We start from the raw sequence: 17557 nt of genomic DNA, 5'->3' as shown, positions 1-17557 counted from the left end.
TGGGCAAAAGATTTGAATAGACATTTCTCAAAAGAAGACACACAAGGCCAGGTGTGGTGGCTCACCCCTGTAATCCCACACTTTGGGAGGCCAACGCGGGTCACCTGAGGTCAGGAGTTTGAGACCAGCCTGGCCAACACGGCAAAACCCTATCTCTACTACTGGAAGTCATTAAGTGAAATAAGCCAGGCACAGAAAGACAAACATCACATTCTCACTTATTTTTGGGATCTAAAAATTAAAACAATTGAACCCATGGAGATAGAGAATATAAGGATGGTTATCAGAGGATAGGAACGGTAGTGAGGGGTGGGGAACGTGAAGGGCATGGGGTGTATTAGTCTGTTCTCACACTGCTAATAAAGACATACTTGAGACTGGGTAATTTATTTATTTATTTTTTATTTTATTCTTATTTTTTTGAGATGGAGTCTCACTCTGCAGCCCAGGCTGGAGTGCAGTGGCGCGATCTTGGCTCACTGTAACCTCCGCCTCCCAGGTCTGGTTCAAGCAATTCTCCTACGTCAGCCTCCTAAGTAGCTGGGATTCCAGGCATGAGCCACCATGCCCAGCTAATATTTGTATTTTTTGGCAGAGACGAGATTTTACCATTGGCCAGTCTGGTCTTGAACTCCTGACCTCACGATCCACCCACCTTGGCCTCTCCAAGTGCTGGGATTACAGGGGTGAGCCACCGCGCCTGGCTGAGACTGGGTAATTTATAAAGAAAAGAGGCTTAATTCACTCACAGTTCAGCAAGGCTGGTGACCTCATGAAACTTGCAATCATGGCGGGGGGGTGGGGAACAAACATATCCTTCTTCACATGGCAGCAGCAAGGAAAAGTGCCAAGCAAAATGGGGAAAAGCCCCTTATAAAACCATTAGATATCTATAAAACCATTAGATATCTCACTCTCAGGAGAACAGCAGCATGAGGGTTACTGCCCCTCTGATTCAATTAACTCCCATCAGGTCCCTCCCACAACATGTGGGGAGTATGGGAGCTATAATTCAAGATGAGATTTGGGTGTGGACACAGCCAAACCATAACAATGGAATGGCTAATGGGTAAGAAAAAATTAGAAAGAATGACTAAGACTAGTATTTGATAATGTAACAGGGGGACTATAGTCAATAATAAATTGCACATTTTAAAATAACTAAAAGTATACGCAGAATTGGATTGTTTGTAACACAAAGGATAAATGCTTGAGGGTATGGATACTCAGTTTTCCGTGATGCGATTTTTTTTTGTTGTTGTTGTTAATTTTTTGAGACCAAGTCTTATGCTGTCATCTAGGCTGGAGTGCAGTGGCGGGATCTCAGCTCACTGCAACCTCCGCCTCCCAGGTTCAAGTGATTCTCCTGCCTCATCCTTCTGAGTAGCTGGGACTACAGGCGTGTGCCACCAAGCCTGACTAATTTTTGTATTTTTAGTAGAGACAGGGTTTCACTATATTGGCCAGGATGGTATCGAACTCCTGACCTCATGATCTGCCCACCTTGGCCTCCCAAAGTGCTGGGATTACAGGCATGAGCCACTGTGCCCAGCCAGAAAGGTGACCATTAAAGACTGACAACCGAACATGCTGGAAAGCATGTCAAACAAGTGGAACTCTTACACATGGCTAGTGGGAATAGTAAAATGGTACAACCACTTTGGAAAACTGCTTGGTGATTCCTTATAAAGTTAGACACACCCATAGCCAAGGGTGATGGCACTCGCCTATAGTCCCAGCTATTCAAGAGGCCAAGGTTGCAGTGAGCTATGATTGTACCATTGCACTCTAGCCCAGGGGACAGAGAGACCCTGCTTTAAAAAAAAATTTTTTTTTAAGTTAAACATACCCAGAATGACCCAGAAATTCCACTCCTGTATTTCCTCAAGAAAAATAAAATATGCCTACAAGGACTTGTATAAGAATGTTTACAGCAACTTTGCTCATAATAGCCAAAAACTGAAAGCAATACAAAGCTGTCCACTGGTGAATGCATAAAGTCTTCAATGGAATGCCTCTCAATAACAAAAACTACTAACTTCTGGTTCATACAGACCCAAAAGAGTACCTGTCACTTTCATTTTTAGGGCATTAGAGATCAGAGAAGTGGTTGCTGATGCGGTGGGAGGATTGGAAAGACACAGGCCACTCTGCTGAGTGATGGAAATGCTCTACGTCCTGATTGGGTGGTAGTTACACAGCTGTTTACATTTACCAAAACTCAACAAATTGTCCACTGGGGGGAAAATACTATTATTTTCACTGTACAAAAACTTCACCTCAACAAAAAATGGACTAGAAAAGAAAAAAACGGGGAGGAGGGGCTTGTGATGTTGAAAAGTAACACTAAATGATGTAAGGAGATAACCGGAGTCAGCCTTTTGTTTAAAATGTCTACTGGGCCGGGCGCGGTGGCTCAAGCCTGTAATCCCAGCACTTTGGGAGGCCGAGGCGGGTGGATCACGAGGTCAAGAGATTGAGACCATCCTGGTCAACATGGTGAAACCCCGTCTCTACTAAAAATACAAAAAATTAGCTGGGCATGGTGGCGCGTGCCTGTAGTCCCAGCTAGTCAGGAGGCTGAGGCAGGAGAATTGCCTGAACCCAGGAGGCGGAGGTTGCGGTGAGCCGAGATCGCGCCATTGCACTCCAGCCTGGGTAGCATGAGTGAAACTCCGTCTCAAAAAAAAAAAAAAAAAACCCACACAAAAAAAATAAAATGTCTACTGAAGAAAACATTCCAGGAAGGTCTGCTGGATTCTGTGACTAAACAAGAATATTAAAAAGCCCTGAATGCAGCGTGGGCAACGTAGTGGGGCCCTGTCTCTACAAAAGTTTTTAAAAGTTAGGCCGGCGTGGTGGTGCGCGCCTATAGTCCCAGCTACCCGGGAGCCTGAGGTGGGAGGAAGGTTTGAACCCGGGAGGTCCAGGCTGCAGTGAGCAGTGGCCCACTGCATTCCAGCCTGGGCGACAAAGTGAGACCTTGTCTCAAAAAAAGAAAGAAAGAAAGAAAAAGCACTGCGAGCTTTGGGGGAGATTCCCGCAGCCCAGTTTTTCCAGGGACCTAGCAACACCTCTCGAGCTCCGCCGCCCACTCCGGCACTTCACCTGACAGGAGCGCCCCCACCGCTCCACCTCTTCTCATCCCGCGTCGTAGTCCCGCCTGTTTTCCTTTCCGCACCCATCTTTTGAACCGTCCCTTCACCTTTCAATCAATTCAAATGTCGCACGAAGCAAACCAATCGCAAGCCTCGTCGAGTGGAAGGGGCGGGATCTTCCCCGGAAGTGTTGGTTAAAGTCCCTCCAATCAGAGGCTTGGTGCAGCAAGTTTGAATTTTGTGGAGGCTCGGGTTGTGAGGATTTCTGCTTCGGAGTTGGCGGTGGTCGTCCAGATCGAGTGTTCCCTACTTTTTGTTTGTTTGAGGTTTCACGCTAGAAGGTGCCTCAGGTAGGTGGGTGTAGAAGGGTCTGAGGACCGGGGGCTGCGAGCGGGAGCCAGTCAGAGGCAGGCTTCTCTAGGACCATGTTACCTTGCCCTTCCGGAAGCTGATAACGCGAGTCTCCAGAAGAGTCAGTCTGTTTGCCCTGGCCTGTCTACTAGTCAGCGTTTCACCACCGGGGCGTACTTGGCATTTGGGGTGAAATTATTCTTCACGTCGAGGGACGTTTAGCATCCCTAGCTCCGACAAAAAATTCCCGTAGCTCTTCCCAGATCCCATGACTACTAAAAATGCCCGGCTGAGAACTTCTAGTCCTACAAAATTAACGCATTCTAGACTTGCAAGCTGAAGGAAACGCCACTCAGCCAAACAAAATTTAGGTGTGTGTCAAGAGCCAGGCTGCCTGGCTTGGGATCCCAGCTCCACCAGCTTTTAGCTATGCTAATGTGAGCAGTTAATTTACCTCATCTGTTCAAGAGCGATAATAGTAACTGCCTTTCAGGGTTATTCTGATAATTATACCTTTAATGTTCTCGCTCTTTCTCTCTCTGTTGCTGTGGATAGTGCTATCCCGTATTTAAAATAATACATAAGTCTTAGTTGTTCTTCAACATTTAGCAAATTAATACTGCTGGAGATAACAAATAGTGGAAGAGAGTTCTTGATAAAACGCACAGTCAGTTGTCATTTCCCTTGGGTCTTAGATCTGAATGTTATTAACATGCAGGTCGGACAGATTGTCTCTTTTTTTTTTTTTTTTTTTTTTTTTTTGAGGTGGAGTTTTACTCTTGTTGCCCAGGCCAGAGTGCAATGGCACAATCTCGGCCCACCGCAACCTCTGCCTCCCAAGTAGCTGGTATTACAGGCACCCGCCACCGTGCCTGGCTAATTTTGTGTTTTTAGTAGAGACGGGGTTTCTCCATGTTGGTCAGGCTGGTCTCGAACTCCCAACCTCAGGTGATCGGCCTGCCTCTGCCTCCCAAAGCTCTAGGATTACAGGCGTGAGCCACCACACCCAGCCCAGATTCTCTTTTTTTTTTTTGAGACGGAGTTTCGCTCTTGTTACCCAGGCTGGAGTGCAATGGCGCGATCTCGGCTCACCGCAACCTCCGCCTCCTGGGTTCAGGCAATTCTCCTGCCTCAGCCTCCTGAGTAGCTGGGATTACAGGCACCATGCCCAGCTAATTTTTTGTATTTTTAGTAGAGACGGGGTTTCACCATGTTGACCAGGATGGTCTCGATCTCTTGACCTCGTGATCCACCCACCTCGGCCTCCCAAAGTGCTGGGATTACAGGCTTGAGCCACCGCGCCCGGCCAGATTCTCATTTTTTATACTTTGTTGATTACTTAGAATCATGTAACAATTTATTGCATTTATTGTGCCAATTTTTCCATTATCTGGAGTTTTCTAGTAGATTTAATTCTTGTTGAAGAATATACCATAGTGTGTCTATCACAGAGCCTCCCCCCTTCCCCCTCTTTTTTTTAAACTGCCAAGACTTCTGAGAATCAGTACCCTTTCTCCAGTTTGGCTTGGTGTTTCTCTGTACCAGCTACACTGGTGGCCCCCTCAGACTCCACTTTTCTTTGTTCTCCCCGGTTGGATCCACTGACATCATCTTTATTGCCCTCTTTTGTTTTGCTTGAATATAGATCTTTGCTAGAAAAAGGTTGTGCCAAGTAAACTATATGATCTTGTGCATGTGCGTGTGTGTATGTATGGCTTTTCTTTTTTTAAATTTATAGAGACGGGGTCATGCTATGTTGCCCAGGCTGGTCTCGAACTTCTGGGCTCAAGTAGTCCTGCTGCCTCTGCCTCCCATAGTGGTAGGATTACAGGCCTAAGCCACCGGACGGGCCTACACTACATGATTTCTTGTTCTTGTATGGATGAAAATAATGGAGCAAAGTGATACGGTTATTGTGAACTATATATTTGGTCTTGTTTTGTTTTCTGGAAAACTCCTAAAATCCTTGGATATCTTTTTGTATGCTAATGATTGACGGATGGCTGGAGGCCTCTAAATAGCTTCAGGATTGGGGCTGGTCACTAGACAGACCAAGCCAGGATTAGAGAGTTGGGACTTTCAGCCCCACCTCACAACCTCTGCGGGGGTGAGGGGGAAGAGGAGCTGAAGGTTGATTTGATCGCCAGTGGCCAATGATTTAATCACTCATGTGTATGTAATGAAGCTGCCATTAAAAAAGAACAAAAAACAAAACCTGGGTTTGGAGAGCTTCTAGATAGGTGAACACATGCAGGTTCCTAACCAGCAGTGCTACCTGAGAGAGCATGAAAGCTTCTTGTTCCTTTCCACATACCTTTCCCTGTGCCTCTCTATCCAACTCTATCCAGCTATCTGTATCCAGTTGCCTGTTGATTGTCCCTACGTGACTAGGAGGCACCTGGTGTGGGGTTTTTGTTTTTTTGGCTTTTGAAGAAATGTTAGACTACCTGCATTCATCATCATGGGTAAGGAAACCATTCTATACACTGTTCTTCACTTACTTACCCTATTTTCACTTTTAGTTCATGCTTTTGTTTTTGCGGTGTTCTCTATAGTAAGCCCAGAGCCTCTTTTATTCTGTACTGTAGCTTCTTGGCTTTCTCTTCATTGGTCAAGAAAGTTCCTATTTAAAACTCCCAAATAGGTTGTAGCTTCCTATGCTCTGATAATCTGCTTCCCGCTTTTCAGTGTTACATACTTATTTCATTGTGCATTTTCATATTTTATTTCAGAAGGCTCTGAAGTGGGACAGGAGATGAACTGTAATCTTAATTTTTTAAATAGTGAAAATTCATGTAAGTTGGGTTTTGTGCTTTTCCTTGACAGGATGTCTTCACATTTTGCCAGTCGACATAGGAAAGATTTAAGTACTGAAATGATTAGAACTAAAATTGCTCACAGAAAATCACTGTCTCAGAAAGAAAGCAGACATAAGGAATATGAACGAAATAGACACTTTGGTTTGAAAGATGTAAATATTCCAACCTTGGAAGGGAGAATTCTTGTTGAATTAGATGAGACATCTCAAGAGCTTGTTCCAGAAAAGGCCAATGTCAAGCCAAGTAAGTAAAGATCTGTTGTAATTTTAAGAGTGAATAATAGTTGGTTTAATGCCTGTGTGAGTAAAACACCCTGGCCAGAAGAGTTTTGAAATAACCTTTGAATAACTGTTCTAAATAACCTTTTTTTTTTTTTTTTTAAATACAAGAGGCAGAGTCTTACTGTGTCACTCAGGCGGTAGTGCAGTGGTGCGCTCACTATAACCTCAAATTCCGAGGCTCAAGGAATTCTTTTGCCTCAGTCTCCCAAAGTGTAGGGATTACAGGCGTGAGCCATGGCACCTGGTTCCTTAATAACCTGTTTTCTACAACTACTGCCTCTTAGGCAAAGCCATTTACCTATGGAATATTATAACACTTTGTTATCCATATTGCCTTATAGAAATCCTAAAGTTCTTATGGAGCTTGGGTAAGATTAGTGTTGACTAGATAAATTGATAAGAAATGTATAAATAGAATAAAGAATATATGAAATGAGAGTACTTTGTCAATGGAAACATTACTAAGAAAACAGCAAAGAATTCATCTTTGCAGTTTCCCCAGAAGGACTGGGACCATTAGGATGAAAAGAACCAACTAAAGAAGAAAGGAGTAATCTCAGAAAAAGATGAAAATAGAGCATCTTAGAAGGCAAAGGATGCTACAGAGAAGAGAAAGGAGACTGAGAAATGACTTTAGTCAGGAGTCACCATACTCCTATTTGTTGTGTTCATATAGCAGGCATTAGGAGCTAGATGGCATTGAAATAATGCTAGGATAAATGGGGAGTGTCAGAAAGAACCAAAATTTTTTTCTGAGAATCGGTGGTAGTATTACCTCCTAAGTCATCGCCTGGCCTCTACTCTTGTCCTCTCAAATGTTCCATTTCTTAACCAAAATCAAATAAAAGTCTGTGTCAATATGCTTTGAAAATATCCTTTATTTCTCATTTGCAGAGGCTTAGAGATGGGAGTGTGCCTGTTGTTTTAGAGAAATCAAGTAGGTAACTGGCTAGAAAAGAATGAACAAGGGAGACAGATTGCATAGAATCCTAAGGACCATCATTGTAAGGACATTGGCTTTCACTCTGAAATGAGAGGCCATTAATGAGTGTTTATTTAGTCTGATTTATGTTTTAAAAGGATCACTTTGGAGCCAGGCCTGTAGCCCCAGCTACTCCAGAGGCTGATACAGGAAGATCTTGAGCTCAGGAGTTTGAAGCTTTAGTGTGCTATGATGGTGCCTGTGAGTAGCCACTGTACTCGGACCTGGGCAACACAAAGAGATCCTGTCCCTTAAAAAAAAAAAAAAGGAACACTTTGGCTGCTGTGTTGAGAATAGATTGTGGGTTAGTAGGTATGGCATCAGGAAGAGCAGTAAGTAGACTATTGCAATAATTTAGTTGATATTAAAATATGAAAAGTCAAGGGAAAACTAGTAAAGAACCAGGGAACAGTGCAAAGTAATGCAAGAGGATAACCAGAAGAATGTGCTATCCTAGAAACCAAGTGGAAAAGTGCATATCAAGGAGGAGAGACTGATTAACTATATTAGTATTGCTTGTTAGATCCAGTATATGAGAGGTGAGAATTTGGACTTCACCACTGTGGAAGTCATTGGTGATCTTGATGAATAGTTTGGTGGAGTGAGATTCAGGGAGTGAAACTCAGATTGGAATGGGTAAGTATAATCAAACCCTTAGATATAATTTCTAGTTTATAGAAAACATGGGGCCTAGAGGAATGAGTAAACAAATATAGCTTGCAGGACATTCAGTAGGAAAACTGACTACCTTTTGTCAGTAAGACAAGGCATGAATAGTAGAGAGGAGGATCTGTTTTGTATGAAGAGACTTAAAAGGCATGGTGGCTCACGCCTGTAATCCCAGCATTTTGGGAGGCGGGTGGATCATGAGGTCAGGAGATCATGGCCAACATGGTGAAACCCCATCTTTACTAAAAATACAAAAATTAGCTGGGTATGGTGGTGTGTGCCTGTAAACCCAGCTACTCCAGAGACTGAGGGAGGAGAATCGCTTGAACCCAGAGGTGGAGATTGCAGTGAGCCAAGACTGTGCCTCTGCACTCCAGCCTGTCAACAGAGTGAGACTCGGTCTCAAAAAAAAGAAAAAGAGATCCAAATAAAATAAGTAGATCTTACTTGGTTCTTGATTTAAATAAATAGATGGCTTAAGAGGCCTCTTTGAAGCAAATAGAGAAGTTTAAATCTGGATCCTATAATAGATAACAAGGAATTACTGCTGATTTTGTTTAGTGTGATGATGATGTGTTAAGGCTATGAAAGGAAATGTCTTTGTTTTATGGAAGTATATACTCAAGTATTTAGAGATGAAATCTTCTAAGTATAATTTGTTTTAAACAACTCCAGGAAAATTTTCATAGTCATTGAATCTGGGTAATAGGTATATGAGGTTCATTATAATTCTGATTGTATATTAGAAATTTTTCATAATTTTGAAAATAAGAGAGGGGTTGTAAAGAGTGTTGGAAGTAGCCCAGGTGCAGTGTCTCATGCCTGTAATCCTAGTACTTTGGGAGGCTGAGGTGGGTGGATTATCTGAGGTCAGGAGTTCAAGACCAGCCTGGGCAACATGGTGAAACCCCATCTCTACTAAAAATATAAAAATTAACCTAGTATGGTGGCACGTGCCTGTAATCCTAGCTCCTAGGGAGGCTGAGGCAGGAGAATTGCTTGAACCCAGGAAGCAGAGGTTGCAGTGAGCCAAGATCACGCAGTGCACTTCAGCCTGGGTGACAGAGCGAGACTCTGTCTTTAAAAAAAAAAAAGTGTTGGAAGTAGAAATACAGATAACTCTCTTGAAGAATTTTGCCTTAAATGGGACTAGAGAAATTACTACATGTTTGTAACTTTGTGACGGCAACAGTTCAGTAGAGGAAAAAATAGATGAGTGAGAGGATAAGTTGCTGGAAGAATGTCCTTGAGTAGATGAGAAGGAATGGAGTACATCTATTATAATAAATAGCACCTATAATTGTATTATTTATCCCAAAACTTAGCAGCTTAAAACAATAAACATTGATTACTTAATACAATTTTTGTGGGTCAGGAATTTGAGCCAAGATGTCATCCAGAGGTATATCTGAAGCCTTAACTGAAACTGGAGGATCTGCCCCCAGGATGATGGACTCATGAACAGCAAGTTGGTGCTGGCTTTTGGCAGGAGGCTGTAGTTCTTTGTCATATGGACATCTCAGTAGGACTACTTGAGTATTCTTAAGGCCCCGCATGGCACTTGGCTTCCCTGAGAACAAATGACTCTTCAAGAGAGAGCAAGGCAAACACTACCTAGTTTTAGAAGTCATACTCCATTATTCCTGTAATACTCTCTTGATCACACGACTCAGCCCTATTCAGTGTGAGGGGATGACACAAGGCAAGACTACCAGGAAGTGAGGATCGGTAGCGGTCAGCTTGGATGCTGGCTATCATACAATTAATTAATTTAAAAGTGAAGTAATACATGCCTAGTATGTAGCAAGTGTTTAATATTTGAACACATGAAGGCAAAATGAATACAAATTTTAAAAGACTAGGGGTGGAAATAACTTGTGGTTAGAGTGCTAAAGAATTAACAAGAAATATTAAAAGCATTTCCTTTTGTGTGGAGGAGTCTTGCTATGTTACCCAAGCTGAACTTGAACTCCTGGGCCCAATGATCCTTCTGCCTCAGCCTCCCCAGTAGGTTGGACTACAGATGTGTCACTGTGCCTGGCTTATTGAAAGCATTTTTTAGGAGCAATTGAAATGACACAAAAATAATTGTTTAGACATTTGCATAATTTTTCATCTGAAATGTTTTATATACTGTGCTGTTTTGTTTTTTTTTCCTGCCTAGAGTCACTGAAAACTGTTCTTGGTGATCAACGAAAACAAATGCTCCAAAAATACAAAGAAGAAAAGCAACTTCAAAAATTGAAAGAGCAGAGAGAGAAAGCTAAACGAGGAATATTTAAAGTGGGTCGTTATAGACCTGATATGCCTTGTTTTCTTTTATCATACCAGAATGCTATGAAAGCTGAGCCAAAAAAGGTAAATTTAGTGTCTTAATAAAAAGGAATAGTTTCTTTTATTGGGAATTTTCTTCAAGACATTAATAACCCTTTTCAAGACTTAAATAACCCCTTTCCCTTAGTCTCTTTATTTACTTCAGTGGTTGGTAGAAGGTGGGAGTGACATAATAGTAGCTCAGAAGAATGAAAATCAGGTCTCTTGAGATAGCTGTAGGTAAGTTGAGATGGGGTAAAACTAGGAAAATGGGTAGAACCAGGCTGAACAATGTTGTGCAAAGAATTTCGTGTTTATCCTGTAGGTTATGAAGAATCAAGAGAAATTTTAAATAAGTGCCGTGCCACTGTCAAATTAATAATTCAGGAAAACACCGTAGCCCTAAAGCTTTTAGTCTGGAAAGAGAAGCATTTATAGATAGGGAGACCAATTGTGAGACTACTGTAATGGAATAGGTGGAAAGGGGCAGTGGGTTTTAAAATGAAAAGATAGGTCTAAGACAGCTAAAGAAAGGCATTTGACAGGACTGGTGGCCGAGTAGATGGTGAGGGGTAAAGGAAATTGAAAAAGCAGAGAGAAGATTCTGAAGCTATTAATTTGATTAACCATATAAATTATGCTGCTGCTAAAAGAGATAAGAAAAGGAAGAAATTTAAGTGGGTGCATGCTAATAACCTTTTAAAAAATCTTAAACTTGTGTAGAACATCTAGACACCAGTGAGTAAAAATTTAGAAAGCAAGATGGAAATTGGTGCTAGGATGTAGATTTAGGATACAATATTGGAAGTATAGACGGGAGTTTAAGCTGTAGGACTGAGACCATTCCAATAAGGATATATAAAATTATGAAAAAGTCACTCTAGAGAGCACCTTTAGGTGGGCAGAAGTCAGGTACTTGGCTGAGGACTGGGCAGGGAGGCAAGAGAACTAAAAGGATAGAAGGTTAAAGGCAGAGTAATCTAAAGGAGAGCGTGGTCAGTGAGTCAGGAAGGATAAAGTTTGAACAAAAGCAGCTAGATTGTAAATTTGTAGGCACTGATGATCTCATTGACTGTATGTACATTCCTGATTTAAGTAAAACTTGAATAATATTCTTGGCCTTATGAATCTCACTGATTCATTGGACAGATCCTTGGTTATTTACTCTGGTATAAATATGGAAGAGACCAAAAGTAATAGGATACAATTCAAGGTAGCAAGATACAGATAAATATATTCTATATGAGAGGAGGGAGAGATTGTTTCTGTTTGGAGGAACAACAAAGAACTACTCTTGGAAAGGGTTAGATTTAAGCTGGCTTTTCAAGAATATGTAGGATACCAATCACTGGTCTAAACTCCAAACAGCTATTTAAAAAGTGTTAAATAGGAACAGAGGTACATCATGGTATTAAATAATAAGATTCACCAATCATTGTTTTTATATTCTATTTATATGGTAGCCACTGATGAATTCTACTTTCTTTATGCACTCTAAAGGAAAGACTAGTTTTTAGCACTAGGTTTTCACAGATTAGAAGAAAATGGTTTCTAATCTAGAGAAGTCTGCGATTATGCTTCTTAAGGAATTTTCATTTTTTCTCTTGCTAGCGTTTTCCACATTTTGTGATCAAGTCTCTGTTTTCTTATGGACAGTGGACAAGTGCATAATCATGAGAATCAAAAGCAAATTGTTAAAACTCAAAACTAGGAAAGCTATAAGATAGCTTTTTATAAAGAGAAAACAAAGATCCTAATACTCTAATCTGCCCATCTGTGGCATTCTTATTGTCTAGTTAATCATATTAATGAGGATTACAATACCTGGAAAATGTGGTTTGAAATTTCTTTCTCACTGAGAAATATGAGTGATTTTTGAAGTTATTAACTTAATCAGGCTAGAACCAGGAAAAAAATAGGAATTTAAGTGAGTATCTTTTTGCTGCTATAAGGGATTAAGGATAGAATTTAACTTTAAAAAGGGAACTTTATTTTATAATAAGATATGGAAGTAAACCTTTGCCAGTTCTTTTTTTATTTTTTTCTTATTTGCCAGTTCGTTTTTTTAAAGTTTATTTTCTTTTGATTATTCTAAGGCTATTCCATCTTCTGTACGGATTACAAGGTCAAAGGCCAAAGACCAAATGGAGCAGGCTAAGGTATAGTTGACAGTAGATAATTGTTACTAAAATGATAAATTGTACTTTTTTTCAGAGTGAATAAATTCACTTTTAATCTAATATCAGATTCAAACATAATGGTTAACTTACTAGAGTTAACAGGTATGAAAGTCACTGTTTTTGGTATGGTGATGTAGAGTAATTTCACTTAAAATATTTGCTCCAACATTCCTTATGAGATCCATGGCAAACTGTCTTTGTGTCACACTCTTGTTTTGTTTACTGGGTTCCTGTTATACATGCAAGTTACCTGCATGAAATGCAGATGGGGAGGAAAACACACAGGGTAGGTGTTATAAACTTATGGGTCTTCACAATAATGTAAGAAAGATATTAGGAGGGTTACTAAAAGTGAAGTGGGCAAAGGGAAATAGTATGCCTCTTCATCAGGGAAGGAAGCTTAGTTCCACATATGCATATGTAATAGATTTTGCATTGCTATGATGTTCCTGGCATTGTTGTGGGCTTTTGGATATAATAATAAGCTAAATTTCCTGTCTTTGTGGAACTTACGTGTAAGGCAGTTAAAAAAAAAATCAAACATATGTCAGAAGATCATAAGTATTATGGAGGAGATCTTTAAAAAGGGAGATGGGATGTACTAGAAGTAGGTATGGGGTAGAATTTTGATTGGGCAGTCAAGGAAGGCCTCTCTGAGATGAAAGCCTTTTGAGTAAAGCCATTATGGAAGTGGAGGAGAGAACCATGGAAAAGAGCTTTTTATCCAGGAGAAGCATTTTCTAGGCAAAATTAAAATCTCTTGAAATGAAAGCATGTCTGGAGTGTTTAAAAACCTTCAGAAGGCAAGTTATAGTTAGCAGTTTTTAATAGCTTAGGTTATTTGCATTTTCTAAAATCTGTGATTCTGAAAAAGGATGTAGGCTTTTTTGGAAGCTTAATGGAAAGCTTTTTTATTTTATCTCATTTTATTTGGGGTAGTTTTTTTTTTTTTTTTGGTTGGGTCATTTACAATGATCATATTTCAGATGAGGAATCAATTTATGGATTAAAAATGTGGTGGTTTGATTCATTTTGCAATTAAATCACATGACACCTAATCTCTTAAATAGATTGATAATGACAGTGATGTTCAAGCAGTCCGACCTGGTCAAAGACAAACTTCCGAAAAGAAAGTGTCAGACAAAGAGAAAAAAGGTAGGAATATTAGCAATTACTGTAAATTCTCTAAGGCTACCACAGCCATAATTTTTTTTAAGTGTCCAGAAGGTCAACTGGAATCTATTTATTTATTTATTTGAGACAGGCTTGTCGCCCAGGTTGGAGTGCAGTAGTGCAATCATAGCTCACTGGAGCCTCCACCTCCTGGGCTCAAGTGATCCTCCCACTTCAGCCTCCTGAGTAACTGGAACTACAGGCTTGCCACCATGCCCAGCTGATTTTTACAGTTTTTTTAGCTGTGGGATCTCACTATGTTGCCCAGGCTGGTTTCAAACTTCTGCGCTGAAGTGATCCTCCCGCCTCAGCCTCCTGAGTAGCTGGGACTGCAGGCATGCACTACCATGCCCGGCTTCACAACCATAATTTAATAACTACAAAGGACATTTGATTATTTTTTTTTTCTGCACAGTTGTGCAGCCTGTAATGCCTACGTCATTGAGAATGACTCGATCAGCTACTGAAGCGGCAAAGCAGGTTCCCAGAACAGTCTCATCTACCACAGCAAGAAAGCCAGTTGCAAGAGCTGCTAATGGTAAGAACTATTCCTTGATCAGTTACTGAACTAGAATGTTTGGTCCTTGAGGTTTTTGTATTCTGTTTCAAAAATCAACAAGTACTTTGAGTAGGAAAGAAGAAAACAGGAAATTGTAATTCCTGAAACTAGATTCTGTGCCATGACATCCAGTTAGCACATCATGGATGCCCAAACATTGAAGACCTGAATTGGTATAAGCAGTGTTTCAAAGTGAAAAATTAATGGTCCTAATAAATCATAGTTCATATATTGTGGCAATACAATGTAGCCATTAAGAACGATATTATAAAAGAGCACTTAATGACATCATTCATGATATATTAAGTGGGCAAAGAAAAGCAGGTCAAACTCTGTACAGTAGCATCACAATTCTAAAAAACAGTATGTGATTATGTGGATATAGGACTGGAAAACCATACCCTAAGTGACAACTGAGTAATGGAATCTCGGTGATTTTTCATTGCTGTTCTTTGTAGTCTTTTGTATTTTTCTAATTGTCTGTAATAAATATGTACAGGTTGAGCAATCCTAATCAAAACATCCAAAATCCTGAGCACCAATATGACATTTAAAGGTCATGCTCAAAGGAAATGCTCATTGGAGTATTTCAGATTTTAGATTTTTGTATCAGGTATGCTGAACCTGTAAGTATAATGTATATATTCCAAAATCTGGAATCTAAAATACCTCTGGTTTCAAGCATTTTGGATATAGGATACTCAATCTGTATTTGGTATTCAGAGGGAAAAGGTAAAACACTCTGACTTTGAAAACAGATGGTCTGTACTTGGCAGGAAATTCCATTTGTTTTTAACCTCTTTTATAATATGGCTTTTTATAATAAAAATCCTTCAAAACATGTATTCCTCCTGTTGCTTTTTTTCCTTTCCCAAGTTACCTAGTATTTTAATGTAGCATTTCTATCTAGTAAAATATTTTATTTTATTGTTATTTTAGAAAACAAACCAGAAAGAAAGGTGCCAAATAAAGGAAGAACTGCCAAAAACATAGAAACAAAACCTGACAAGGTAGAGAATAAACATCTTTTTACTTCTAGATGCTTTGAAAATCTTATTGCTACTTTCATAAAGTTGAAATTAAACATACAGAACTGCTTCAAGAGGTTAACCTACTTGTGTGTTAAAACTTCCTGAACCAGGCCAGGCACGGTGACTCACACCTGTAATCCTAGCACTTTGGGAGGCCGAGGCGGGCAGATAATCTGAGGTCAGGAATTCTAGACTAGTCTGATCAACATGGAGAAACTTGGTCCTTACTAAAAATACAAAATTAGCCAGGCATGGTGGTACATGCCTGTAATCCCAGCTACTCGGGAGGCTGAGGCAGGAGAATCGCTTGAACCTGGGAGGTGGAGGTTGCTGTGAGCCAAGATCTGTGCCGTTGTACCCCAGCCTGGTTAAACAAATTAAGCTCCATTTAAATAAATAAAGATAAATAAAAAACTTCCCAGACCATAAGAAAGCATCAAGAGGATTTGTTCTTGTTGTTTTTCTGGTATGTTATTTTCAGAGCTTTTTTTTTTTTTTTCCCTGAGAGAGTCTCACTTTGTTGCCCAGGCTGGGGTGCAGTGGTATGATCTTAGCTCACTGCAACCTCTGCCTCCCAGGTTCAGGTGATTCTCCTGCCTCAGCCTCCCGAGTAGCTGGAACTGCAGGCACGTGCCACCACGCTCTGCTAAATTTTGTATTTTTAGTAGAGACAGGATTTCACCATATTGGCCAGGTTGGTCTCGAACTCCTGACCTTGTGATCCACCTGCCTTGGCCTCCCAAAGTGCTGGGATTACAGATGTGAGCCACTGCGCCCTTCAGAGCTTTATATGTAGGGAAAGCATAATTTGGTTAGAAGATGGAGAAAAATAATAAAAACACAGCTGAGAGAAACCTTTATATGGGAATTAGCCAAGACATAGGATGGAGTGGGGTGAAATGCATTGACTTTGGATTCATTTAGGCCTGGATTTGAGTAGTCTGCTTCCAATTAGCTATATAACCCTGGGCAAGTTATGTAATTTATGAGTTTGTTTTCTTAATCCTAATATGGAATACCTACATAGAGTACTTGTAAGAATTAAACTAAAATTTCTGCCAGCATCTGCAATGGTTTCTAATAAGGTCTTCAAAAAATATGCCCCATTTGAGGACTCTTTGTCTTATAAATCTATGGTATAATTTTTATTTTTATTTTTATTTTTTTTGAGACAGAGTCTCATTCTGTTGCCCAGGCTGGAGTGCAGTGGTGCCATCTCAGCTCACTGCAGCCTCCACTTCCGGGGTTAAAGTGATTCTCCCGCCTCAGCCTCTGGAGCAGCTGGGATTATAGCTGCGTGCCACCACACCCGTCTGACTTTTGTATTTTTGGTAGAGATGGCGTTTCACCGTGTTGCCCAGGGTGGTCTTGAGCTCCTGACCTCAGGTGACCCACCTGCCTTGGCCTCTCAAAGTGCTAGGATTAGAGGCATGAGCCACTGCTCCCCACCTGTGTAATTTCTTAATTTAAAAAAAGTAACAAAGATTAACTAAACTTGCTAGATTCTTAGTAAAAAATCAAACACAGATCAAGAAAGGAAACACAATGCATCCTCGCAGATAAAGCAGCTGGACCTTATAGGTCCTCCCTTAAGATTTATTTTACCCTTAAGGATTATTGCTAGTTTTTGCTTTGACTACCATGCTAGCTTTAACAGTGTTACTACTTAAACTTTTGTCCAGGTTGAAATACCTGGGTTTGAGTTCATATCTTATTAAAAATCAGAAGCCTAGAAACCTCTAGAAATTATATTTAAATACCAAGTAACAAATTGACTTGAAATAGTAAATATGCTTTGTATTTTATATGGTTAATCTTTTGTGTCACATTGAAAAGTATTGCTCTTGTGGTAAGGTTATTTATAATCTAAGGTTATTTAAGTAAAGGATTTGGTCCTTAACGATAATCATTCCATAATGTTAGATTTCTGATTTTAAACCATTGTAATTATCAACATAATTTAAGTGAAAAGGTCTATGCTTGTTGAACAAGTTTCTCCATATTAATTTTCCATTATCTTTTAATTTGTTGTAATTTCTAAAACATATTAGTCTTTTTTTTTTTTTTCTTTTTTTAAATGGGGTTTCACCATGTTGGTCAG

The 17557-nt window shown here is 40.2% G+C and overlaps 1 protein-coding gene across 3 annotated transcripts in view; it reads left to right on the top strand.

The window, feature by feature from the left end:
* Positions 1-3232: 3232 nt before the first annotated feature.
* DLGAP5 (DLG associated protein 5) overlaps positions 3233-17557 on the top strand; it is a 40796-nt gene continuing 26471 nt past the window's right edge. The window contains exons 1-7 of one of the 3 annotated variants that reach the window (XM_032251134.1): positions 3233-3448; positions 6276-6511; positions 10365-10558; positions 12610-12672; positions 13764-13848; positions 14282-14404; positions 15365-15435. In XM_032251134.1, coding sequence (XP_032107025.1) covers positions 6277-6511; positions 10365-10558; positions 12610-12672; positions 13764-13848; positions 14282-14404; positions 15365-15435 — 771 coding nt within the window. In that variant the 5' untranslated portion in view covers positions 3233-3448; position 6276. Of the gene's footprint in view, positions 3449-6273; positions 6512-10364; positions 10559-12609; positions 12673-13763; positions 13849-14281; positions 14405-15364; positions 15436-17557 lie in introns of those variants that run through there. The other 2 variants (XM_032251136.1, XM_032251135.1) reach the window with 2 other exon arrangements.

This window comes from Sapajus apella, unplaced genomic scaffold (assembly GCF_009761245.1).
Source record: "Sapajus apella isolate SASKATOON/1434 unplaced genomic scaffold, GSC_monkey_1.0 scaffold74, whole genome shotgun sequence".
Classification (NCBI taxonomy): Eukaryota; Metazoa; Chordata; class Mammalia; order Primates; family Cebidae; genus Sapajus; species Sapajus apella.
The sequence above is the reverse complement of the archived record's forward strand: the minus strand, read 5'-3'. Positions and strand labels throughout refer to the sequence as shown.